Source organism: Paramisgurnus dabryanus, chromosome 18 (assembly GCF_030506205.2).
Source record: "Paramisgurnus dabryanus chromosome 18, PD_genome_1.1, whole genome shotgun sequence".
NCBI classification, from domain to species: domain Eukaryota; kingdom Metazoa; phylum Chordata; class Actinopteri; order Cypriniformes; family Cobitidae; genus Paramisgurnus; species Paramisgurnus dabryanus.
This window is the reverse complement of record NC_133354.1, coordinates 256,844-282,596: the sequence shown is the minus strand read 5'-3', so window position 1 is coordinate 282,596 and position 25,753 is coordinate 256,844. Positions and strand designations below refer to the sequence as shown.

Sequence of the window (25,753 nt, the reverse complement as noted above, 5' to 3'; positions counted from 1 at the left end):
TTAGTCACTAATGTGTTAGCTATCCAGAACAGTTTTCCAAAAATAACAAACCAAGAGCGCATAAATTAGCTGGCCAAATATTTGCGCTGACTAATTTGTACAAGTATTCTTCCTGTGTGTAATCCATTAGCTCTCATCAGGTGCCATTGTCTCCGATCCAAATGAGGTATTTGCATTTCCTTTGTCATTTAAATCGCGCATTTCCTCCAAACTGTGAGAATTAACTTCCTAATGAACTTCACATAAAGGAGAATGGACCTCAATTACAAACTCTCTCCTCGGGCTAAACTAATGATGCGAACAAGAGAGACACTTGTGATGATTAAGGGAGTATCGTGAGCTGGAGAAAAGGCCACAGGAAGTCCCCAGCTGGAGTGATGCTGTTTGGCTGATGGATTACGCACAAGCAGAAAGGCAATATACAGCTTGGAACAACGAGGCATGACATTTAGGGCTGTCTACTAGTTTTGAAAATGCAACATGACAGGGTTTTAAGGCATAAGATGCCCAAAATCTGAAACCCACAAAGTTGGTAAGAAGATTTTAAAGCCACACAAATAGCCTTACATTTATGCATTTGGCAGATGCTTTTATCCAAAGTGAGTTACAAGGCAGCTTTACAGGAAATATTTGAGCACAAAAACTATAAAATCAGAAAGAAAAGCAGGAACGTTTTTTTCACTTTTTGCAAAATTTGTAGCACTTATAAAATGAAATTTTATAATAAATTTTTAAACTGTGGTATAAATGCAAAACCATTAACGTTAAAATAACATTTAGCAATCCTATATGGTTGACATATGTTACAAATTACACTGGCTGTCATCCACGGCACCTCTCTAAAGCTTTTCAGTTGTGACAGGGTCAGCTGACTTTAACCTTAGAGTGAGGTCATTCCCTCATTAGCCTTCAGCAATTAGCATAGAAAGTGAATGGCAGGGATTATGACCACCCCTCTGTGGGTTCGAGGCTTCGCCATGAATGACACCTCAGGAGCTCCTGCTCTTCATTCTGCTCTTATCCCTACCACAGGGTGCTGGTACTGACCTGAGACCAGGGGGTTGACCATTGGACAGAATGACAGGGAATCATCTACCTGGTGTCCCCTGTAGTGACAGGTTACTCCAGCCATACAATCTAGAAATAAAGATAGCACTCATTAAGACCTTAATTACAGGTTCAGTGATCGAATAAAAGGACGTTGTTCTGTCAATCCAGATGTGTGTGTCTATATATCAGTGTATGTGTGTATGCGCATGTATACTCAGAGATCAAGTGTTCTTTTAGCACAGAGAGTCTTGTTTTTAAAAGTGAATGAATGCAGCACTCTTAAAAATGTGCTAGAAAAGGTTCATGAATTATTTTTGGTTTCCCAAATTTCTTTAATATCTTTTTATGAAGCTTTTTCTACGACAAGGAACTGTTTGCAGAACAGAATAGTTCTGTGAATGTCAAAAGGATCTTTATGGAACCATAAAATCTTACAAAGAACCTTTTATATGTTCATATCTTTAGGGCTGGGGAAAAGATTAATCACGATTAATCGCATACAAAATAAAAGTTATTTTTGCATAATATATGTGTGTGTACTGTGTGTAATTATAGTGTATATTTAACCACACACACATACATATATTCATCTCAGAATTTTTTTATATATCAATTTTTATTTATTTAAATATAATATAGAATATATAAAAATATAAATAAATATATATACACACATGTAAATGTTTCTTAAATACATACATGAATGTGTGTGTATTTATATGTATAATTACACACAGCACACACTCATATATTATGCCAAAAATAACTTTTATTTTGTATGCGATTAATCGCGATTAATCTTTTCCCAGCCCTACTTTATATTTAAATTTATATAAGTATTTATATATTTTTATATTTATATCATGTACGGACCGTAATATATTCAAATGTTCATTTTTTTCTCCACACAAAAATTTTAAACTTTTTCAATTTGTAAATTTATATAGGACAAGTAAGTATAGATTTTCATTAAATAAAGGGCATCTGAAGTACTGTAACTGCTGGTTATGTATTCTGCTCAAAGTTCATGATTCACCCTTATTAGGGTTCATAGACTTAAAATATTAAGACAAGTCTCAATAAAACGTAATGTAGCTATCTATAGGTTAAATGTGAAATAAAATGTGACCGAGTTTCCTTGTCATATTAAGTAGGGCTGGGTATCAATTCAGATGTTTCAGATTGATTCGATTTCGATTCTTGATTCGATTCTGGTTCTCGGGTCGTTTTTTATACTCGATTCTCGATTCAACTCAATGAATATAGATTTAATACAAATACTATATTAATAAAAAATAACAGTGAACAGCAGTTTACAAGTGGGTAATTAATAAAAAGAAAATAAAAGCCACAACACTGTCGTCGTCGTCTTGCTTGCAAAATCTAAAATGCTTCCATACCTCTGACTTTTTATGTGAAGGTGGCCATTTAAACCGCCATTTAAAGCACTGAATGAATGAGCGCCTCTCGCTCCTTGTTAAAAAAGTTTCCGGAAATTAATATGAAAGAAAAAATAGATTCTGCTCTTTGAGAAGAGATTTTGAATCGACCACGTTTTAAAAAAACGATAAATCGAAAAAAAAAAATTAACTACCCTATTATAATACAGTGGTTCTCAAATGTTTTTCGCATGTGGCCCCACCTTGTGTATGGTGCACCCGTTTGTGTCTCCCCAAAGAAATTTTATGAAATTTTAAGCCTAAAACTTAAAATTTGAAATAAACAAAACATATTAAATTAAACAATTAGTTAGGAACCTTATTATTCTGAGGTTAAATTACACAGAATTTATGATAAATTTATATATTTTTATAAAACTGTCAAAAAACTGGGGGTTCCCTGGCATCACCTCAGGGCCCTAGTTAATACGAGTATACTGCATAGCATAGCACATAGTAGTAGTACATTGCTGCTGCATTACATTGTTTTTTACTTGTTTTTTATCATTTTAAATTTTGAATATTGATGGACGGCTAAAACAAGCTGAAATTGCTTACTTTTTTTGATGAGTGCAGTCAAAATTTCAAATAGTATGTTGAATTGAAATGACTTGCAAAGACAATTTGATTATAACGTTACACAATCTTACTATTTTACATTTACTTCTTCCTTGTACAATTATAACAAAATACTTACGCCTTTATTTTACTAGATTTACTACGGTTACTATGGTATTAGCTGTATGCGATGACACGTACGGATCCAGTCATCACAATCTGAAAACGAGGCAAAAAGCCGTCGCCTTATAAATCCTCCGCCTGTCAGTCAAACGGTTCAGCCAATGAGAGAGCGCCCTGTTGGCCATTCAGCTGTTTCCATCGTCCCGCCCCTCTCTGCGCTACGTCAGCACTCAGACTGAAACATGGCGGTCCCCATAGCAAAGTGCCTGGCAGCTCGTGTCTGTTTATTACTAATATCATTAATATTTCAATCCGTTATCGCCGACAACAACGCCGGTGACGTGCCGCATCGGCGCTTTGAGTATAAATACAGTTTTAAAGGGCCTCATTTGACACAGAGTGATGGACGAATCCCATTCTGGGTTCATACTGGGAGTAAGTTTGTGCATCTGCTCTCTCTCCTCCATCTGTATCACTTACCATTGTCTGTCAGCATGTTTAGATGTGTGGTTTAAATGCAAGTTTAGGCAAAAATGTATTCACTTAAGTGTTGCATTAATGTCGTTATGGCATTATTATATGAATGATTGTTTGCATTGAGCATTATAGGGTTCTTGTGTTAATGCAATAGTGTGGAAGTAAATTGTGCAAACGTTTATATTAAATCAGTGCATTTGTTTTGTCTGGTGCTTTGCTAGTTTTTATTTTTTTATTATTATTTTGCATGACTTGAGAAGTCATCAGCAATATGTTTCATTACAACTGTGGTTTGTGACATTTTCTGAAAAAATCAATGTGACTCAAAATTACTATAAATCCATATTTCTGCTGACATTATTGCATTTTTAAAATTCAGCATTTTCAGTATCTTCTAAAAGTGATTACCCCAATAAAAGTTATTTAAAGTAATCTGTCAAGCTTCCTGGCAATCAATGCAATTCAATACTCAAGTGTCAGACAGTTTATTTTTCCACTAAATACTCACCGAAGGGTTAAACTGATCAGAATAAAGAGCATCTGATAATGATAATATTGTGTAACTTTTTGCTGTCACCAATTGCTTAATAATTCTTTAGTACTCCACTCCTTATGCTCTCTATATGTCCTTTTATAAACTAACCAGATTTGTTGCACACAGATTTTTTGTTTTTACAAAACTTAACTTTTCTGTCTGAGAAGCATTTTTAGAGAAGCAGTAGTAAAGTTCATGATTTAGTGCTCAAAACCCACCTTCCTACCTCAGTTTACTTGGATTGAAGTGTGCATAGGGGAAAGATTGTGGTCCTGCAACTAAAATCAACCTGAAAATAATATGTTCAGCGATAATTATCTTAATATTTTCATTTATGTGTGCATTACATTTTCTTAGAGTTGTTTATTTATTCATTTTCTAATTTTCTCATCTCCAGATGCCATTCCAAGCTCGGATCAAGTCCGCATCACTCCCTCTCTGCGGAGCCAAAAGGGTTCAGTGTGGACAAAATCACCTGTGCATTTTGAAAACTGGGAAGCTGAAGTGGCATTCCGTGTGTCCGGACGAGGCCGGATGGGAGCAGATGGATTGGTGAGAGAAAAAAATGAAATTTGTGAGCCTTTTGGTTTTGATGGAAAGCTTTTTAGGGGGTTGGGGCTTCTAGATAACTTCGAAAATTATTAAAAAGACTGTGTTACGTGTGCCAGGACAGAAGCAGTCGATTTTACTTTGTAAAGAAACACTACATGCCTGCACACATAAAGACAAACAATCAAGACGGCAAAAGCATGGAGAAGTTTTGTTTAGTCAGACAATGAAGTAGGTTTATTACAAATGAACCTGGACTATTACCGAGCCCCTAAAGTGACATTGGAGGAAAAAATCTAAAGTTTAATTTTTTGTGCTCACGTGAAACTTTCATGTGCTCACGCGAAACCTTCATGACCAGAATTTTTTTAAAGTTTAGTTTCGCTTGCTCACGTGAAACTTTCATGTGCGCAGGCGAAACTAAACGCGATAGTTTCACGTGCGTAGTTTCACTACGTTTCGCTAAACTTTATTTAATTTTTGCTAAATGTCCCCTTAGGTGCTCCGTAGACTTTAAAGTGCCAACATTTTGGACATTTTTGTTGGAGAAGTGTTAATAAACTCAGTATCTTGAGCAGCACAAACACAGTCCTGTAGGCCGCTATTATTATTTGTTTTTGTTATGGTCGAGCATGGCTATAGATTGGGCATAGGCCCATAAAATCATTGTTACCACAGATTTGTATTTCCATATATTATTATAAATATTTACACGGAGACAACAAGGTGTTGTTTTCAAAAACTTGGGCTTTGAAACCCATGTTCAAAAGTTTGTGTTTTCAGGACCCCAAAACAGTGTTGTTGTGTAAACAACCCCTTACTGGTTATTAAAGCTCATTTATGTGGTCATGGGACCTTCATTAGTTTGTTCACAGTCTTAAGTTTCAGATAATTGCTCTTATCACGAGTGGGAGGGGCTTCTGTTGTACATCATAAATAAGTTTATCAGAACAAGTGTTCATAGGTCAGTCTTGATAAATCCATAAATGAGTCTTTCAGCATATTTGCAATGTAGAACAAGTAATTATAGTGTAGTGTCGTGTCTTTTCTTAAAATTGTCCCACAGTCCTGTGGAGCAGACCACACTGAACTCAAGCACCACTTACCAAATTACCCATGTTCAGTGAACAGAGTCTGATGTGTGTGTGTGTGTGTGTGTGTGTGTGTGTGTGCGTGTGTGTGTGTGTGTGTGTGTGTGTGTGTGTGTGTGTGTGTGTGTGTGTGTGTGTGTGTGTGTTTTGCAGGCCATATGGTTCACAACCAGTCAAGGTCTCGATGGTCCTGTGTACGGGGCTGCGGATCAATGGAACGGTGTGGGAATTTTCTTTGACTCATTTGATAATGATGGAAAGGTGAATGCACACACATATACTTTTATTTCTTAAAATGAACACTGTTACAGTTGGTTTTTTAAACTAAATGTGACCCTGGACCACTAAACCAGTCATTAAAATAGAGAATTAAACATCATGTAAAAGCTATAAATAACATTAAGTAAGCTTTCCATTGTTGTAAGGTTTGTTAAGAATCTTATCTATCTGATGGTGCAGAAAATCTAAATATTTCAAAAATTGCCTTTAAAGTTGTCCAAATGAAGTCCTTAGCAACACATACATTTTTATATATATTTAAGGTAGGAAATTTACAAAATATCTTCATGGAGCATAATCTTTACTTTATATCCTAATGATTTTATGGCATAAAAATCGATAATTTTTACCCATACTGTTGGCTACTGCTACAAATATTCCTGTGCTACTTAAAGGGATAGTTCACCCAAAAATAAAAATTCTGTAATTTACTTAAAAGTTGTTCCAAACTTTAAAAAATGTTTTTGTTCTGCTGAACACAAATGAAGAATACATTTTTTTTAATAACCAAACATATATGAGGCACCATTCACTTCCATAGTGTAATTTTTTCTACTGTGGAAGTCAATGGTGCCCCAGATCCAGCCCAGTCTCCTGAAGATGCGTATAAATAGCACGAAGTGTAAAACTCGTGCAATACATACGCCAAATTCCACTTTGGCGTGCATATGATACGCCAGTCCTTCCCATTCACTTAAACGGTGCATCTTTTTTTGTCGTTTTATTTATTGGTTTCTAATTTTTTTTGCTATTTTTTACCATTTTCGCTTGGGTTTAGGGTTAGAACAACTTTTTGTTATATAAAAATGACATCCTAACCCAAACCCCAACTCTAACCCCAACTCCAAGCGACCATGGCTTAAATATGGACAAAAACATGGAGAAACCTGTATATTAAATAACCTCATTAAGCAAATCTAATATCTAACCCTAAACCCAAGCGAAAATGGTTTAAAAAACAGAAAAAAATTGAGAAACCAATAAATAAAACGACAAAAAAAGTTGCACCGTTTAAGTGAATGGGAAGGACTGGCGTTTCATATGCACGCCAAAGTGGAATTTGGCGTATGTATTGCACAAGTTTTACACTTCATGCTATTTATACGCATCTTCAGGAGACTGTATTGCCAGATCTGCTTGGTTCCAAACATTCTTCAAAATATCTTCATTTGAGTTCAGCAGAACAAAGAAATGTATACAGGTTTTGAACGAATTAAGGATGAGTAAATGATGAAATAATTTTCTTTTTTTTGTGAACTATCCCTTTAAGATAGAGGTTTTGTGAGCCAGGGTCACATAATTGATAGAGATAAAATAATATCAAAGCTTTTAGATTTGTCTTCTTTGTCTCGTTAGATATTGTGAATCTTCCTTTTTTAACATGTTAAGTATTCTTTATTAATCCTAGTCAGAGGACGAATATTACGTTACAAAATGTGGAAATGTAATGTTTGTTTATGTCTAAATTCATCCAATTATGTTTTCACAATGTGTGTTTTGGACCAATCATCTTAAGGTAGAGCTAAATATGTATTTATGAAAGGATTATGCTTATCTGTCGTGCTTTTGTCTCACGAACGAATGTCGAAGCACCTCTGTAGATCTATATTATGTCTGCTCTGTACTAAATATAGATTATCTCTCTTCTCACTGACCTTTCTATTGTAGAAAAATAACCCTGCTGTCATAGTGGTGGGTAACAATGGAAAACTTGTTTATGACCATCAAAAGTAAGTAAACATATCCTCCTTGCTAACATCACTCATTTTTACAACTCAAAGGAGATTAAGAAATATGATTATTTATGAGAGAGAGAATGTAATCCTCCATCAGTCCTAATCTGAGTATGACAGTGAAAGCCAGCGGGGGAGAGCTGTTACCAGCATATGTGCTAGAAAAATTACAAAATAGTGATTTAAAGGGACACTCCACTTTTTTTGAAAAATTAATTCTTACCGTTTTGGAATCCATTCAGCTGATCTCCAGGTCTGGCGCTAGCACTTTTAGCATAGTAGCACAATCCATTGAATCTAATTAGACCATTAGCATCTTGCTAAAAAATAACCAAAGAGTTTCGATTTTTTTCCTATTTAAAACTTGACACTTCTGTAGTTACATCGTGTACTAAGACCGACAGAAAATTTAAATTTGTGATTTTCTAGGCACTGCTGAAAATAGTCCCCTGCTATTGAGAGTAACCAAGAGGACTATTTTCGGGCAGTGCGTAATATCACTACGCCTGCTGCAGCCATGTTACGTGGTTATTTTTGAGCGCGATGCTAATGGTCTAATCAGATTCAATGGATTGTGCTAAGCTATGGTAAAAGTGCTAGCGCCAGACCCGGAGATCATGTGAATGGATTCCAAAACGGTAAGAATCAAATGTTTAACTCTAGGGGAGCTGGAAAATTAGCATATTTTTTAAATAAGTGTAATGTCCCTTTAACCACATGCCTTCATAAATATGATAGCTGATTATATGAAGTATTTCACTTGTATATTTTATAGACATTTTTTAAATATCATTTAAATGGGATAGTTCACCCAAAAAATAATAAATTCATACTCATATTATTCAAAACCTGTATATGACTCTTGCTTATGTTGAACACAACAGAAGATATTTTGAGGAATATCTCAGTGGTTTTGTATCCGTACAGTATTGGTCAATGGGTACCAGTGTTGTTTGGTTACCTACAGTATTCAAAATATCTTCTTTTGTGTTCTGCAGAAGAAAGTCATACAGGTTTGAATGACCTAAGGTAAGTAAACAATGAAAGAATTTGATTGAACTATCCCTTTAAGAGAAACATTATTCAGAATGTATTTTTTTGGAAAGTGAACGTTGTATTTTTGTTGTCTGTATTTGTTTATTTGATCCATATTTGTTTCCTTTAGTGATGGCACAACTCAGTCTCTGGGTACCTGCCTTAGAGACTTCAGAAACAAACCCTACCCTGTACGCGCCAAAATCACCTACTACAAGCAAACATTATCGGTACTGGTGCATGTTTATATCTTTTATCTCATATATTATAACAAATAATCATAAATACAGTAGGCCACTGTGTTACAATCCAATTTATTCATCCTATTAGAGATGAATTTGAAGCAAAATGAACACTGATTCAGTCGCTGATTCCTCTAGGTATACATCAATAATGGCTTCACTCCTGATAAAGAGGACTATGAGTACTGCACCAAAGTTGAAAACATGATCCTTCCTGAAACTGGATTTTTTGGCATATCTGCAGCTACTGGAGGATTGGCAGGTATGAGTCCACAAAGGCTTTTATTGATTCACCTGTGCAGAAGCAAACATTGTCTTATGTTCTTATTAACGTTCATCTGAACCAAAATTGGACTGAAAGCAAAAAAAAGATCTAAAATCTCAAAAACAAATTTGAGTGTTTTGTATGGTTAAAGGGACACTACACTTTTTTGAAAATAGGCTCATTTTTCAGCTCCTCTAGAGCTAAATATTTTATTTTTACCGTTTTGGAATCCATCCAGTCGATCTCCGGGTCTGGTGGTATCACTTTTAGCATAGCTTAGCACAATCCATTGAATCTGATTAGACCATTAGCATCACGCTAAAAAAAGAACCAAAGATTTTTTTTATTTTTTCTATTAAAAACTTGACTCTTCTGTAGTTACATTGTGTGCTGACCGACGGAAAATTAAAAGTTGCGATTAGAGCAAAGTCTTTAATACGCCAGAATGAGAGTATAGTTCCCAACCATATAGGCTAAGAAAATTGTAACTTTTAAATTTTCGGCGGTCTTACTGAAGCGATGTAACTACAGAAGAGTCAAGTTTTAAATAGGAAAAATATAAAACTCTTTGGTTATTTTTTAGCATGATGCTAATGGTCTAATCAGATTCAATGTATTATGCTAAGCTATGCTAAAAGTGCTAGCGCCAGACCCGGAGATCAGCTGAATGAATCCCAAAATGGTAAAATCAAATGTTTGACTGTAGGGGATCTGGAAAATTAGCTTATTTTTAAAAAAAGTGGAGTGTCCCTTTAATTCGTAACTAGTCTCTCTATCGCCATCTCTGTTTAAAACATAACATTGCAGGTTGCTTTACGTACGTAAAATTCGACCCAGTAGCTCAGCTTAGAAATCATAATTATAAGCTTAGTGATGTGAATTGTAACGTAAGAAGACGTTAATGTTAATCACTGATTTTTGTTTATTTTTAACTCTTTCACTGCCAGAGTTTTTTTTAAAGTTGCCAGCCAGCGCCAGCGTTTTTCATGATTTTCACCAAAGTTTAATGCCTTCCAGAAAATGTTCTTCTTTAAATATATAAACATACAATATACCAAATGAAAGAACCGACCCTCTGCTTTCAAACAAAAAAAAAAACGTTTCATCCTACCTTCAGTGGTTCTTTTCTAATCAGCTTTTGAATATGGGTAGGTTTCTGCAAAAACACCACATTTTGATCAAAAAGCAGAGATAATTCCATTTTTGTGACGGACTTTTCATAGAGATCCCATTCAGAGCGATCTTTAAAACAGACATGGACATGCAGCCGCTTGCCATAGGGCAATACTTCCGGGTTTAAAAAGTTGCGGAAGGGCGCCACCTAGTGGATAATAGCGGTATTTCGGAAAGACGGAAAATCTCGTCATTGGCGGGGAAGCGTTTTCTCTTAATTGACGAGATATCTCGTCAATGGCGGTGAAAGAGTTAACTAAATAAATTATGTTTCCAGCAATAATGCCTATTTTTAGAGAATTGATAGCAAGTGCTATGAAAAAACTGTTTTATTGATGATAATTAAACAAAAAGCTAAATGAATGTCTTTTTCACAGATGACCATGATGTGCTGTCATTTTTGGTGTTCAGGCTAACCGAGCCCGGGCAGAATCTGGTACACAATCCCTCCCCACACACACATGCATTTAAGTTTGATTCAAAAGAATCCGCCATACTTATTTCATAAGTGTCCACCTCTTACTCCATTGCTCTTGTTCATTATAATTGGAGTGTGCGTGAGTGCGTTTGTGTGCGTGAGCAGGTCTGAATGTGTGTTTTGTGTCTTTCCACAAAGCCTCCCCCAGAAAAAGAGATTCCCAAAGAGGAGAAGGACAAGTACCAGGAAGAATTTGAGAATTTCCAACAAGAGCTGGACAAAAGGAAAGAGGAGTTTCAGAAAGAGCACCCTGATGTCCAGGGGCAGCCCAGTGAGTCGCTCGTATCCCGTCTGAAGTTTAGACCTCAGACGCGCGTGCATCTTTGAGCGTTCGTGATGTGTGTAGTCGACAGAAATCTGCTGGTAGCATCAAATGAGAGGGTTTAAGTGACTAAAATGAAGTAAAGTTAGTCAGAAATAAACGTCATCAGGCACAGCTAAACAGCCTGTTTTTGCTACTTTCACATTTGATATCCATAATATGTTCCAATTATAATAAAATACAATGAAATATGTGACCCTGTCTGTGAAATCCAGGCTTCAGTAATTGATTTCAATCTTTGACATAAACTTACCCAGTCAATATTAAAGATATTTTCACTAAATAATTATAAAATAATTAGCATCTACTGTATTTGATTTGCTCTTGTAGTTGATGACCTGTTTGAAAGCGTGAACGATCGAGAGATCCGTCAAGTTTTTGAAGGTCAGAACCGGATCCACCTGGAAATCAAGCAGTTAAACAGGCAACTGGCCATGATTCTGGACGAACAGCGGCGTTACGTGTCGCTCATCACAGAGGAGATGACCAAACGTGGGGTGAACGCACAGTCAGGACAGGTAGGATAAGACAGATTTCGCTTTAGATAAATGCATCCGCTGAAAGTAAATGTAAATAAAATGTAAATAAAAGTTAAAAGGACACACTTTTTTTGAAAATATGCTCATTTTCCAGCTCCTCTAGAGGTAAACATTTAATTTTTACCGTTTTGGAATACATTCAGCTGATCTCCGGGTTTGGTGCTAGCACTTTTAGCATAGCTTAGCATAATTCATTGAATCTGATTAGACCATTAGCATCGCGCCTACAAAAAACCCAAAGAGTTTGGATATTTTTCCTATTTAAAACTTGACTCTAAAAGCTAGGCTAGGAACTATACTCTCATTCTGGCGTATTCATCAAGGACTTGGCTGATGTAACCATGACAGCAGCAAACCCAAAATTTTGAAATTTAGCGCGTCAAAGTATTTGATAAAAACAACAAATGAAAAGTTACTTAGACACCCCCTCATCAGCGCTTGGCTGAAGCAGCGCTAAGCAAGTACAAAACGAATATGCGCTTAGCAATGGACACGCATGTTTAAATAGACACGACATTTATTAGTGTAAAAAATTAATTCACAAAATGTACTACATCCTTACGAGTTTATCAGCATTATTCTTACTAAAATAAAAATATCTGAGGGACCCCCTTAAGTATAATTTTTACTTCTTATAGGCCCCTAATGCAGGGGTTTTCAAACTTTTTGTGTGTGTGGACCACTATTTGTAATCAAGAATTTTCGCGGACCACCTCATAATACTTATTATAAAATATGTCTACACAAAGTCCTGAATTAATCTGCACATCTAAATAGTCGTACTAGCACTAAAACTATAACTGGTCATCACAGTACAACAGGTTTCTTAACCTTATATCATAATTATTTATATACATATTCTCAGTGTTGGGAAAGTTCACTTTCTACATGAACTAGTTCAGTTCATAGTTCATATTTGAAAATGTTAAACTAGGTCACCGTTCCAAAAATGAACTAATTTATAGTCATTTTTTCCCATATTATTTTTTTTAAATGATTGCCATTATAGCCCATATAGAACCACCACAGACAGCAATTATTTGATCAGTTTTAACACTGAAGCTAAATGCAGATTTCATCTTCATGTCCAACTTTAAATCCTTATCCAACCAGGGTTTACATTAGCATTGACTGTCTTTTAATTTTTGTATTTGCTTACACATACCTTGAAAGGCTAGCTGGGTGGGGGTCACACCCCGGGCGGGAAGCGCTGCGAGGCATTGCGTGTATGACAACTCGGTCGCAGGTATTGCACACCACACGTGCACGTTAAATAGCGTGAGCTTAGTCAGAGTCTATTTCAAGATCCGGAATATGCGTTAGCAGTAATCGTTAACGACTTAGGACAAATATGATGTTATTTAATGTTAAACTATTTGAGTTGCTCGGCAGGAATTTCAGCATCGTCTGTATTGTTGTGATGACGCATGCAGCGTGACTGGTGAACACTGACTGGTGGCGGTGTTGCCAGATTGGGTGTTTTTTCCGCTACACATTAAGGCCTGTTTACAGTGTGTTTTAGTCGGGTTTTCGCCTGGAAGAATATACGAATCTGGCACCCTATTGAACGACGTTAAACTGAGAGAGCGTGCCGTTCACAGGCACCGGAATGAATGAGTTCATAGTAACGTTTATTAGGCAGCAGTACACGTTCGCCCAAAATATGAACTAATTTGTATATTAAAATATACATATTCTTATTTTGCCTTTTCACGGACCACCTGCAGTACCCTCACGGACCACTAGTGGTCCGCGGACCACAGTTTGGGAATGGCCGCCCTAATGCCTTATGGGGGGGTCTCGGATCCCCCAGCCCCCCTCAATTCGAGCACTGGTAACATGGCTGCAGGAGGCGTAGTGATATTAAGCCTCACCCGAAAAGTCCCCTGCCATTGAAAGTAACCAAGGGGACCATTTTCGGGCATATCATTTTGGGTAATATCACTACGCCTCCTGCAGCCATGTTACGGCAGCAAAGTTCTTGATTATTACACCAGAATGACAGTATGGTTCCTAGCCATATCTGCCTAGAAAATCCCAACTTTAAATTTTCCATCGATCTTAGTCACGATGTAACTACAGAAGAGTCAAATTTTAAATGGGAAGAATATTGAAACTCTTTGGTAATTTTTTTGGCGAAATGCTAATGGTCTAATCAGATTCAATGGATTATGCTAAGCTATGCTAAAAGTGCTAGCGCCAGACCCGGAGATCAGCTGAATGGATTTCAAAACGTTAAGAATCAAATGTTTAACTCTAGGGGAGTTGGAAAATGAGCATATTTAAAAAAATAAAATTGGAATGTCCCTTTAAATTGAGGAAGACCCAAATGTATACTGCAGACTTTCTTTGTTGATTTTAAAGGAAAATCTGCTGACGTCTTTACATTTAACTCTAGTATGCTAAAAGTACAAGACTTTAATTGGCACCTAAAAGTATAGTAAATAAAATGAATTGAATGTTAAACTTCCTTGTTATGTTCTTTATAAAGTTGTGGAGCATTAAAACTTTGATTTATGTTCTAGTCTAACCAAAAGTTTACTTGCTTTTAGGCTCCCACCCATGAAATGGACACTATTATAACCACACAACAGGAGGTTTTGAGGAATATTAATGAAATAAGGTAAGTAATGGAAAATACTTTTATCCAGATACACTTCCCAGCCAATAAAAAGTATCATGGGGCGGTTTCTCGGATAGGACTTATCATAGTCCCATGCATGTTTACGCTGCCCTAATTTAAAAGTCCTGTTCTTTCTGTGTTTTTGAAGCTTTGGTTGTGTTTACAGTGCGCAGTATAACATGTGTTCATGTTTTGTGTGTTAAAAAACGCAGTATTTTTCACACAATTTACTTATCTGTATACCGCTGCTTTCACTGTCCTCAAAACAGGCTGATGTCTTCCTTGTTCTATGAAGTTCCTCCTTCAGAAATATGTAACTAGTTCTGATTGTGTAGTTTGTTTAGTGTGTTGTGATTCGATAGCAGCTTAGCTTGCCGTTAGCTTAGCTGGCGACTGACGTATTCCTGTGGGCGGAGTTTAGTCAAAAAAAACTTTTTACTGATGTCTTTAAAGCAGGAAGTAGAGGGCCGTAGTCAAAGCCGACCGTTCGGTGTAGGCTTTGAAAGAGGAATTCTGTTAAAGAAAATATATCGCCTGGCAGTAAACTTTGAGCTTTATCATTTTACAGATATTATTTATGCTATTATAGCAACATTACACACTACCTAAGGTTTAAAAAATGGGAACAGTAAGAACTTGACCTTTGATAACACCTTGCACTGACGTATCTTAACAATGCCATTGTTTTGTCTCAAGATGCACATCAATAATGTTTTTGTGAGATATGTTTGTAAAAATGTCCTAATATAACTAAATAAGCCCTAGTCCTGGCTTTATCTAAACACTGCCCCGTAGTGTTTTGCAAAACCAGAGGTCTTGTCGCATTATAAGCCTTTTTTTATCCAAATGTACAACGCGACAGATTAGGTTCTTGTTCCCGTGTTGTCGTGTCTTTACATGAAGATCTAAAGATGTACATTGTTTAATCCAGATTAGATGCATCTGTTTGTTATTCTGTTTTGCATTTGTTAATGTTAGCATTGTTTGTTTTTGTTGTGTTCGGGAGAAGTTGTTTGTTTTTCCCCAGGTGTTTTTGAAGCGATGTGTTTTAATCCCTGTTCGTCTACACAAAGACAGAATCAAACAATAAAGCTTTGGGATTAGACGCCACAAATTGCACTATTCAATAGTCCTTTAGTGTGCAAGTAGAGGATTAGCCAACAAAAGAGTGTTTTTACAACACTTTAACATGGATGTGATCAAACTATAATGATGGCTAAACCGATTTTGTGAACAACGTGGCGATGCTTTTTTGACGGGAGGGTCCGAGAGGTTTGACAGTGTTGAGATTAAGAGTTTTATTGTAGAGAAGTGCATTATTAATTTTATTTTAATTCCTAATGAACCGATTATATTTCACATAATACAAGATTTATTTGTAAGGTCACATTCATTTGGCTTGTGTCATTCATTAAACATGACATAAGTACAATTAGGATGAATTTAGTAGCATTTTGTTTATTAAGTAAAAACATGAAGGGTTTTCCAGAACGGTGTTTTCCAACCTTTTTTTTTTTTGTCGTCCCCATTAGTAATGCTGAAGCTCCCTTCCATCCTTTACCTGAATATGCGAAAAACTGCATTGTTTAATATAAATTTTGACATAAATTTTAAGACAAAACAGTACTTTTGTGTTTTAAATGAACATATGATTCGCTGTAAGTGTCATAAAATACTGAACCAATATTATGTTTTCTTGCTCTTATTAGTTTTTTAATCTGTTTACAAGCCTATTATTTTCTTACAAAGCAATAATTTTTGGGTAAATGCGCATTTATTTTACAGTATATAGGTGTAACAAAATAAAATCTTTTAGCTATGACCTATGTGAAAATAATGTTAAAATAACTAATCTATATCATTTAAGACATGCAACATATTCTTTCTGCTGTTTTTTTTTTCATAACAAGGTCAAGCGGTTTATATGCGATTATTGCATTTTTTAATATGCCTGTAAGCAGTGTATAGTCTTTATTAAAGGGCAGTGTTGAGGTCGCGTTTCCTCTCCTATTGTCAACAAAACAGATTAGTAATCTGTGCCGATTGTTCATTTGGGCTAATCCTACTGCTGCGTTAATTTTTAAACAACATTTAGTTCAGCTCAAATGCTTTGAATTGATCAAATTAATTTGATAGATTATGCACATATTAAGATGTTGACCCTTTTATCATAATTTCATTTTTTTCATCGTAGCCCAAAAATATTATCAAAGATAAAATACATGTAGGTCATTTGAAGTGGATAAAGATTATGGGCAGCGTTTCTAAATGTTCACTTTGTGTCTCAAGGGAGATTTATGTCTAATTATTTTTTCCCCTTAAGAAATAAATTTGATTTTGTTTAGGCTCCTTATGGGGCCTGTGTTTGGTGGATTAGATGCAAGTCTTTAAATATATCCATCATACAGCAGCTAAAACCTGCTCTGCCTCTGATTGATGTCTTGTATTTGTAATTCCCAGAGGAGTCTGTACTTATGACTTGTGTTTTTTCATCAGTGCCCTCATATTTCTATTTCATCCTAGTAATCATCTTAACATTTTGAAGGCAGACACCAAAGAAATAGGATTTAAACCACTCGTGATAATAAAAATGCAAGTTATAAGTATTAAGATGTGTTGTTGATTAAACCATGCGCTGCTCTTTTAATGTCCAGACTACATACTTGTTTCAGTTCAACTTTTTTCAAAAGTATTAAAGTTTTGGCTTTGGATAAAATGAGTAATGTTATAGACAAAATAATTTAAGTTAAAAAGGTTTTAAGCGTAAGGTTTGAATGTTTCTCTTTTTATTCGGAAGAACTCAAAACTTTGACATTTTTAAAGGAAAACACCACCGTTTTTTATATTTGACTATGTTCTTACCTCAACTTAGACAAATGAATACATACCTATCTTTTTTAAATGCATGCACTTAATCTTTGTACAGCACGTCGTGAATGTGATAGCATTTAGCCTATCCCCATTCATTCCTTAGGATCCAAACAGGGATGAATTTAGAAGCCACCAAACACATCAGGACACCTTGCAGTAGTCAGGAGTGATGATGTTACTGCGCTTGAGGTCGTAGTGCTGCAAACTAAGTGCTCTTCCGCCATACAATATAGTTCTCATTTTTATCCGCATAAAAATCGCCATGTTTTATTTTGTGCCACTATACTTACTTGTGTGACTACTCATGTAACAGTCTTTAAATAGGGAAAACATGGAAGTGGCTTCTAAATTCATCCCTGTTTGGATCCTAAGGAATGAATGTGGCTAGGCTAAATGCTAACACATTCAAAACGCGCTGTACAAAGATTAAGTGCACACATTAAAAAAAGATAGTTATGTATTAATTCGTCTAAGTTGAGATAAGAACATAGTAAAATATTGAAAAACGGTGGTATTTTCCTTTAAGTTTATTTTTTAGGAGTCTGGAGTATTTTTATACATTTATTACAAAAAAAATTATTTGAAACTTCAGTATTGATTTTTTTTTGTAATAATTTTTTTACCCACTTGTTATTATTTACACTTCCATAGCAATGAATGAGTTCCCATCTATGCTGGGCTCATAATGGCTGCTTTTTCTTCATTATTATGGCCAAGTTGAATGTTTTAAAATCATTTTTTTGCCATATTGATCTTGTAATCTGCAAAAACAATAAAAAAATTGATGCAAATGCATTTAAATTAATAGTTTTTAAGATCACAAACATTTTAGTTCGGATACCACAGTCTATGAGTAGCCCGCCAAAGCACATATACGAATAGCTTCAGTTTTAATATTTATTTAAAACATATTTTATATATTAGCTTGGCTTATTTTATGCATGCTAAAATTTAAACAATGATAATAATAATAAATTATATCATTATAAAATTAGTAAGCACAGTAACCTCATCACTCCTGACTACTAAATAAAATCAACAAGTAAAACCAAAAAAGTTTTGAGTAGCGTCAAAAAAGCTTGTAGCTCTTGCTCACAAAAAAGTTTGAGACCCCAGCTCTAAACTTTTGTAGCATGTTTAAAAAAATTATTTAATATTCTATATAATATAATTTCATATATAAATGTGTAGTATTTAATCTTTAATGACTTTTTTTAAAGTTGCTTATAGCAAAATATAAACACCCCCCCCCCATAGAAAGCCCTAAATGGGTATGTCCTAATCATCTGAAATATGTTTAAGAAAGGCCGCATGTTTTTAAGAAGATTAATTTAGCAATCATCCTGCTTGATCTCTGTGGTAATTTCATTTTTTCCATGAGGCTAAAGGATATATGGCCTTTTGCGGAAGGCTTAACAGATTAAATCACGACAATTCACTGTAATATTAAGATTCTTTTAGCCTGAAGAACTTGGTCAGTGAAATCAAGGCCAGTTGACGTGCAATGTTGTATAGCGACCACTAGAGGTGTACTGTACATCAGCATATCAAATGTGATGTAATCAAGAGATGCCTGGTTTGATGGCTGTTTTATAGATCCTTTAAAGTTTTTCATGTGAACTATATGACCAACAGTTTCTGAGGATCTGATTGTTTGATCATTTCTTCTTTGTAAATAGACAGAAATGTAAAGCCTTGATATTTGACCATCTTCTTCCTAATTCAATACCTGATATTATTCATTGTGGCTTCTCCTCTGTGAGATTATTTCTCAGCGTGTGGTCATTTAATGAAGAATCACACTGATGTTGTGTTGTGGTCCACAGGAACTCATTGTCAGGCTCGCTAAAGCAGTTAGCAGCGGGTCAGCAGCAGGGTCACGCCGGCGGCCTCGGCTCGTACGAGGCGGTGCAGCACTTCAATGAAATCAAGGAACATTTGCATGGGGTCAAGAGGAACATCGAGCACATAATTCAGAAAAATGCGGTGAGGTCACAATAAGACAGCATTGCCGATAGCATGGTACAGCGGCCATGTTGAAAAATATACATTTTATGTTTGTGACACTGATTATACTGATATTATTCATGGGTCAGTGACAAAAACGGTTTGGCAAGATGAGAAATTCAAAAATCGTTTTTGATCAACTTGTTTTAAAAGCAAGCATCAGGTATATTTCAATGCACATTGAGTATTTATGTTAATTTTATGCAATAAAAAAATTAATTTGCACCATTTTTTGAAAATTAATTAAATATTAAATATTTTATCCAACTTGATGGCATTTAAGCATAATCATAAAAAATCATTTTAAAATATAATTTTATTAGTTATCTTTAAATGTAAATTTGTATGGGTTTTTTTATATATATTTTTTTCCTGACATATGCTGAAAACATTTGTTTTCTAAATAATCTTTGACTAATGATGTAAAAATGTAGGTAGGTAAAAAAATTATATTGCACTAATCTAGATAATTATATTTTATTCCACATTTTTTTATGAATATATTTGTATTTCATTTAAAAAAATACTACACCAATTGACACAGACCTGTTACACCACATTTTAAAATATAATTTTATTAGTTATCTTTAAATGTAAATTTGTATGCGTTTTTTATATATAACATCTGTTTTCAGCATAAAACTAGATTATTATATTATTATATATATTATTATTTTCTGCACTAAACTAGATTATTATATTTTATTCCACATTTTTTTATGAATATATTTATATTTTCATTTTTAAAAAAAATACTACACCAATTGACACAGACCTGTTACACCACATTGACATTTTTGCAATTATCCCCCAAATATTCTTTCAAAATGAGAAATTTTAGATGTCGTCCTCAAAAAAGAGAATGTATGCAAGTATGCAAATTTATTTTAAAATTGTATCCCTTTTACATTTAATTGAACCATACGGACACAAAATAATAAACGTCACATCATTGACCCTCACACCAAAAATTAATATTTTAATTACCAATGCCCACAACAAAACTGTATGATGATGATGATGATGATGATGATGGTTGTTTTTAGAATCCTGCAGAGATGGTAAAATGTCCTGAACTTCCTCCATTACCAAACTGCCTGTCCTTCACACACTTCCTGGTCTTCATCGTCATTCAGTCCCTCCTTTTCTTCGGCTACATTATGTACAAGTGAGTCAAACTTATGCGTTGCAGTGTTCTTCATCACTTATAAAATTCATGATGGGACAGTGGTTTAAAAGAATCATTGTTTCCTTACTGGGCTTCCAAAAACCTTGCTTATTTTTTATGTTCCTAAAATAATATTTCTGTAGTTATTTAAAGTAAGAAGTACTAAAATGGGCCTCAGTGAGTGTGTGGAGTAAAATGTAAATGTAAAAGCAAGAGATTATCATAATTTGCTAAATCTCTCTTTCTCTCTCTTGCTCTCTCACTTCTAGGAGTCAGCAGGAAGCAGCAGCTAAGAAGTTTTTTTGATGACGTTTAGCTCTTGGTAAACACAGCACATATGTAAATGAGAAACTGTCCATTAGTGTTAATTTCCAGTTTGTTTGTATTCTTGTTTGCAAACTATAAATTATTGTACTTGAAAACTGAAGCATTTCGTTTGAGGATTTCTCTTTTCTTTTTAATTCCAGATTTTTAATTTGATCAGAGCTGTACAGGGATTGAATGGCTGAAGTGTGTGTGACAGTTTTGACTGAATATTGCTGAATATGATGTAATATATTCCTTAGAAGATTGACATATTTACATTTTTGAATAACAGTCCAGGTGTCATTTCAAGAACTCAATCACTGTCCGAAGAACGTTCTGAACTGTGGTAAAAGATGCAATAGGATAAAGAATTTGATCACATTTCCTTTGGTGTGAACGCTGTTTGTCCTCCAAAAGTGTTAGAGCCTAAATGTACTGGTGGTCGCAAGCACCCAAAGGTTGTGAATGTGTATTTTGAATCTTCAAAAGATGGAAAAAAAATGGTTTTTTTCTCAAACAATTTACATAAAAGACAAATCAAATTACATTCTGTGTGTCTCATTCTGTCTACAAACCAGAACATTTAAATAACTTTTTCCACTTGCTCATGAATATTAACAGCATTTTTTTGTGATTTTCAAAAAAGTTTCACAAAATGCCTTCCAGGAAAATTTTCTTCTAAAAATATATAAACATACAAATAAACCAAATGAAAGAATAGACCCTCTGCTTGCAAACAAAAAAGTTTCATCCTATTTATATTTTTGTCTTTGCTTATAAACTTATTAAATATGGGTATTTTTCTTGCAAAAAGCTGAAATAATTGCTTTTTTTTAAGGAATTTTGTTAGAAATCAGATTCAGAATGATTATCAAAACATACACGGAGTGTAAAATTAGTAATTCACATTTTTGTTTCAGTTTTACCCAATAAATTGGTCAATCGCGGTATTGCATAACATAAAAATTCATCAGGAACACGTTTTTTATGCAAATGTTTTCTCTTAATTGACAAGATAATTTGTCGATGGCGGTGAAAGAGTTTATCAGGTGATGTAATATTTAACCTCCTTATCCTTGTTTCACTTAAACTTCTAAGTTTAATCATTCTTTCTTGACTAGTGAGGAGTTGCAATAAAAATAAAGTTGAAATAACTTATATACTTATACTTATTTTGTAATTTACCAACCCCTTACTAGTCAAGAAATATTGAAATAAATTCAAGTTGAATAAACTTAAAAAGTTTAACAGTGTAGAAGTATCGAAAGCCAGGTACAAGTGGTAAGAGCCTGAAACTCTTACATACTTATTAACTCTTTCCCCGCCATTGACGAGTTTCTCCAGTTTTCCGATATACTGCTATTATCCACCAGCACTTCCGCAACTTATACAACCTGGAAGTAACGCCTCACGTGAAAGAGAAAGAACTCTGTGTATGTATTAAAGATCGCTCTGCATCTGATCTCATTCAAAAGTCTTTCACAAAAATTGAATTATCTCAGCTTTTTGCAAAAAAATTTGGTGTTTTTGAAGAAAGCTACCCATATTTGAGAGGTGATAAAAAGATAATTAATTAAGGTAGGATGACCCAGAAAGCAGAGGGTCTGTTCTTTCATTTGGTATATTGTATGTTTATATATTTAAAGAAGAACATTTTCTAGAAGGCATTAAACTTTTGTGAAAATCATGAAAAATGTTGGCGCTGACTGGCAACTTTAAAAAAAAAAAAAGGTTTGTTGGGTAAGAGTTAATTTCCAACAAGTAAGGGAGGAAATGCCCCACTCTGTTATATTGGCTGCTACGCCCCTGGCTAAATGTCCAAACGAGAGTCAGAGGTGCAGATGGAAGCTTTGAGTTCTTGGATGCAGACGTAACTCTGTCTGACACGGGCAGTTTCATGCAGAGGATTATTTGAGGAACCCAGCTGAGAGTCATAGTGCTGCTGTATGGAGGCTTCTAGGACCCGGTCATTGTTAGGGATTAGATCAGAGACAGAGGGCTTTAACACACTTTCTCCACCTTTATTCAGCTCCAGTCATCACAAATGACTGTTTGGATGTTGATTTAAAGGCTTTCTGTCAAAAGTAAAAGAAGTGGAAGTGATTGACAGCTGTACAACTGTATAGGCTTTATTTTTTAATTAAAGTTATGAAAATGTAACTACAATGTGAAAGAGTCGAGGGCACAGTGTTTCTATATAATTATTTGTTATATGCTTTTATCCAAAGTGAATTAAAGTAAGTGGCGGCCGGTGACTTTTTTTCGAGGGTGCTCGATGCAAAGTTCATCACAACATGTATGTAGCCCGTCATGTGTGTGGTTCGTAATTTCAAAATATGTGTTCGGCGCATCAAGCGAACCTATGATGCGTCTAAAGGGTTTATGATAAAAGAGACGCTAACATTTGCCAAATACTTGCATAATCTCATGCGTAATCAAAGTTTACTGTTAAGGGAGTGTCTTGCGTGTATTTTTTCTCTTTTATCATAAACGGTTTAGGCACGTTTGCAGCACACTGTAAAACCTAAAAGTTAACTCAACTTAAACCTTTTAAGTAAATTGGTTGCATGAGTTTTAAAACACATACATTTGAGTACCGTGAACTTAAACAAATTGAGTCATATGCAGTTATGCACTTATATTTAAGTTCACACTACTTAAATATAAGTGCATAAATGCATAGGACTCAAGTTCACAGTACTTTAATTTATGTGTTTTGAATCTTAAATGGTCCAATGCAACCGGTTTACCTAAATGGTTTGAGTTAAGTTAACTGTTAGGTTTTACAGTGCAGGCACTTATTTTGACAAAAAACAAGCAACACACATGACACTCCGAACACATATTTTGAATTTGAGCCCCTCATATGAGCAGTCACGAGCTGCCACTGCTTAAAGTGCATTATACGTTTTAGCACTAACACAAGTTATTAATTGAGCTACAGGAACTGTGTTTCATATTAAGGCCTTTTTGTAAGTATTCACAATTACAAGGAAAGTCTCTATGACAGGGGTCTCCAACATTTTTGTGAGCAAGGGCTACCACAATGGATAAAACAATCTGGAGAGCTACTTTTTTATCTTGAAACGTTTTTGGTTTACCTGTTGATTATATTTTATTTTACTTGCTGATATCATTGTTTAAAATGTTAACATACATAAAAGAAGCCACGCAAAATTCAAAAGTATGCAATAAATAAATATTACAATTGAGACTATTATTAGAATGTGCTTTGGCGGGCACCTCACAGACTCTGTGCGGGCAACCTGGCACCTTGTTGGAGACCACTGCATTTATTAAAAAAAGGTATGTCTCTCTTTAACACTGAATATTGCTAAGGCATCATTAGTACCATTAATACTTAAATGGATAGTTCACCCAAAAATCGTGTCACCCTACAGTTGTTAAAGACCTGTAGCCTATACATTTGTTCTGCTGAATACAAATGAAGATTTTTTTGTAATTACAAACAAAATTATAATTTTGGGGTGAACTATTCCTTTAAAGGGGACATTTCAAAAGACTTTTTTAAGATATCAAATAAATCTTTGGTGTCCCCAGAGTACAAATGTGAAGTTTTAGCTCATAATACCATATAGATAATTTATTATAACATGTTAAAATTGTGAGCAAAAATGTGCCGTTTTTGTGTGTGTCCTTTAAAATGCAAATGAGCTGATCTCTGCACTAAACGACTGGTTGGATAGTGCAGATTAAGGGGCGGTATTATCCTCTTCTGACATCACAAGGGGAGGCAAATTTTGCACATGCTTGCAGAGAATGGTTTACCAAAACTAAGTTCCTGTGTTGTATTTTTTCACATTTTCTACACTGGGGACCCATTATAGCACTTAGACATGGAAAAAGTCAGATTTTCATGATATGTCTCCTTTAAGGTCAGGATTAGTCTTGAATATTACACTGTAAAAAGTGAAAAGTTGGATCAACATAAAAATGGACATGGATTCAAACCCAGGGAACACACATACTGAATGCACTGTATTACTCGCTTTGTATAAAAGCATCTGCCAGATGAGTAAATGTAAAACGTGATTATAGATCATTTGAAAGATTTGCACTAAAGAAGAGGCACGATTTAAATCTACAGACCTGAAAACTGCAGAACAACATGCCAAAATCTCTCTCTTTCTCTCTTTTTTTCTCTCTCACTTTCTCTCTCTCTCACTCACTCACTCTCTCTCTCTCCTGCTATGTATCATTGTTCTGTGCTTTGGGATTGTGAGATTGCATATTTTCTCTGGTCGACCCCCCCCCCACCCTAAAGGATTACACCGGGAAATTCAGTGTAAGTGTGGTCCATCTGTCACTCCAAACCCACTCTATCCCATGAGCTCAAAGGCTCTGTCAGCTGATGCCAGCAGGGTTGCGTTATAAAACTACCAGTCACTTATGTCATCATAAAATATAAGTTATGTAAACTTAAATTTTATGATCAACAAATGGTATTTTGAAAGAGGTCTTTTCCTCGACCAATATCTAACCTCTTGTCATATCTACACCAAATTCCATAATCAATTCCCCATAGGTCAAATCAAGTCACACCCAGTTTATGTTTTTGCTTTACCTGCATATACTAAAAAATATCACATTATAGAAGTGAAAGATACTGTAAGTGACAGTGTGTTAAATCTTTAGTCTGCTTGGATACTTGACTAATTATTTCCATGCCTTTCGTGGATAAGAGTGCATGAAAAGTATTGTTTACCAAACCTTTCCATTATGTAAATGCCATTAACAAAAGCATTAACAATTTGGTACTAAGGTCTTGAAACGACCTTCTCTTTAGAAATTATTTTTCACTTCATTTATGCTTTGAATAGCCCCGTAATGGAACAGTTATAGGATTTTGGAGACACAATGGCGTCTTTA

At 35.0% G+C, this 25,753-nt stretch overlaps 1 protein-coding gene across 2 annotated transcripts; it reads left to right on the top strand.

The window, feature by feature from the left end:
• Positions 1 to 3,387: 3,387 nt before the first annotated feature.
• On the top strand, positions 3,388 to 21,406 carry lman1 (lectin, mannose-binding, 1). Of its 2 annotated transcripts, XM_065243980.2 has the most exons (14): positions 3,388 to 3,605; positions 4,580 to 4,734; positions 5,976 to 6,083; positions 7,770 to 7,831; positions 9,000 to 9,099; positions 9,250 to 9,373; positions 10,927 to 10,985; positions 11,166 to 11,298; positions 11,680 to 11,867; positions 14,441 to 14,511; positions 19,209 to 19,368; positions 20,436 to 20,557; positions 20,827 to 20,879; positions 21,025 to 21,406. In XM_065243980.2, the coding sequence occupies exons 1-13, from the start codon at positions 3,413 to 3,415 to the stop codon at positions 20,861 to 20,863; spliced, it is 1,512 nt and encodes a 503-aa protein (XP_065100052.1). In that variant the 5' UTR covers positions 3,388 to 3,412; the 3' UTR covers positions 20,864 to 20,879; positions 21,025 to 21,406. The 2 variants fall into 2 exon arrangements, with proteins under 2 accessions (XP_065100052.1, XP_065100050.1); XM_065243978.2 differs by having other exon boundaries at positions 20,827 to 21,406.
• The last annotated feature ends 4,347 nt before the right edge of the window (positions 21,407 to 25,753 follow it).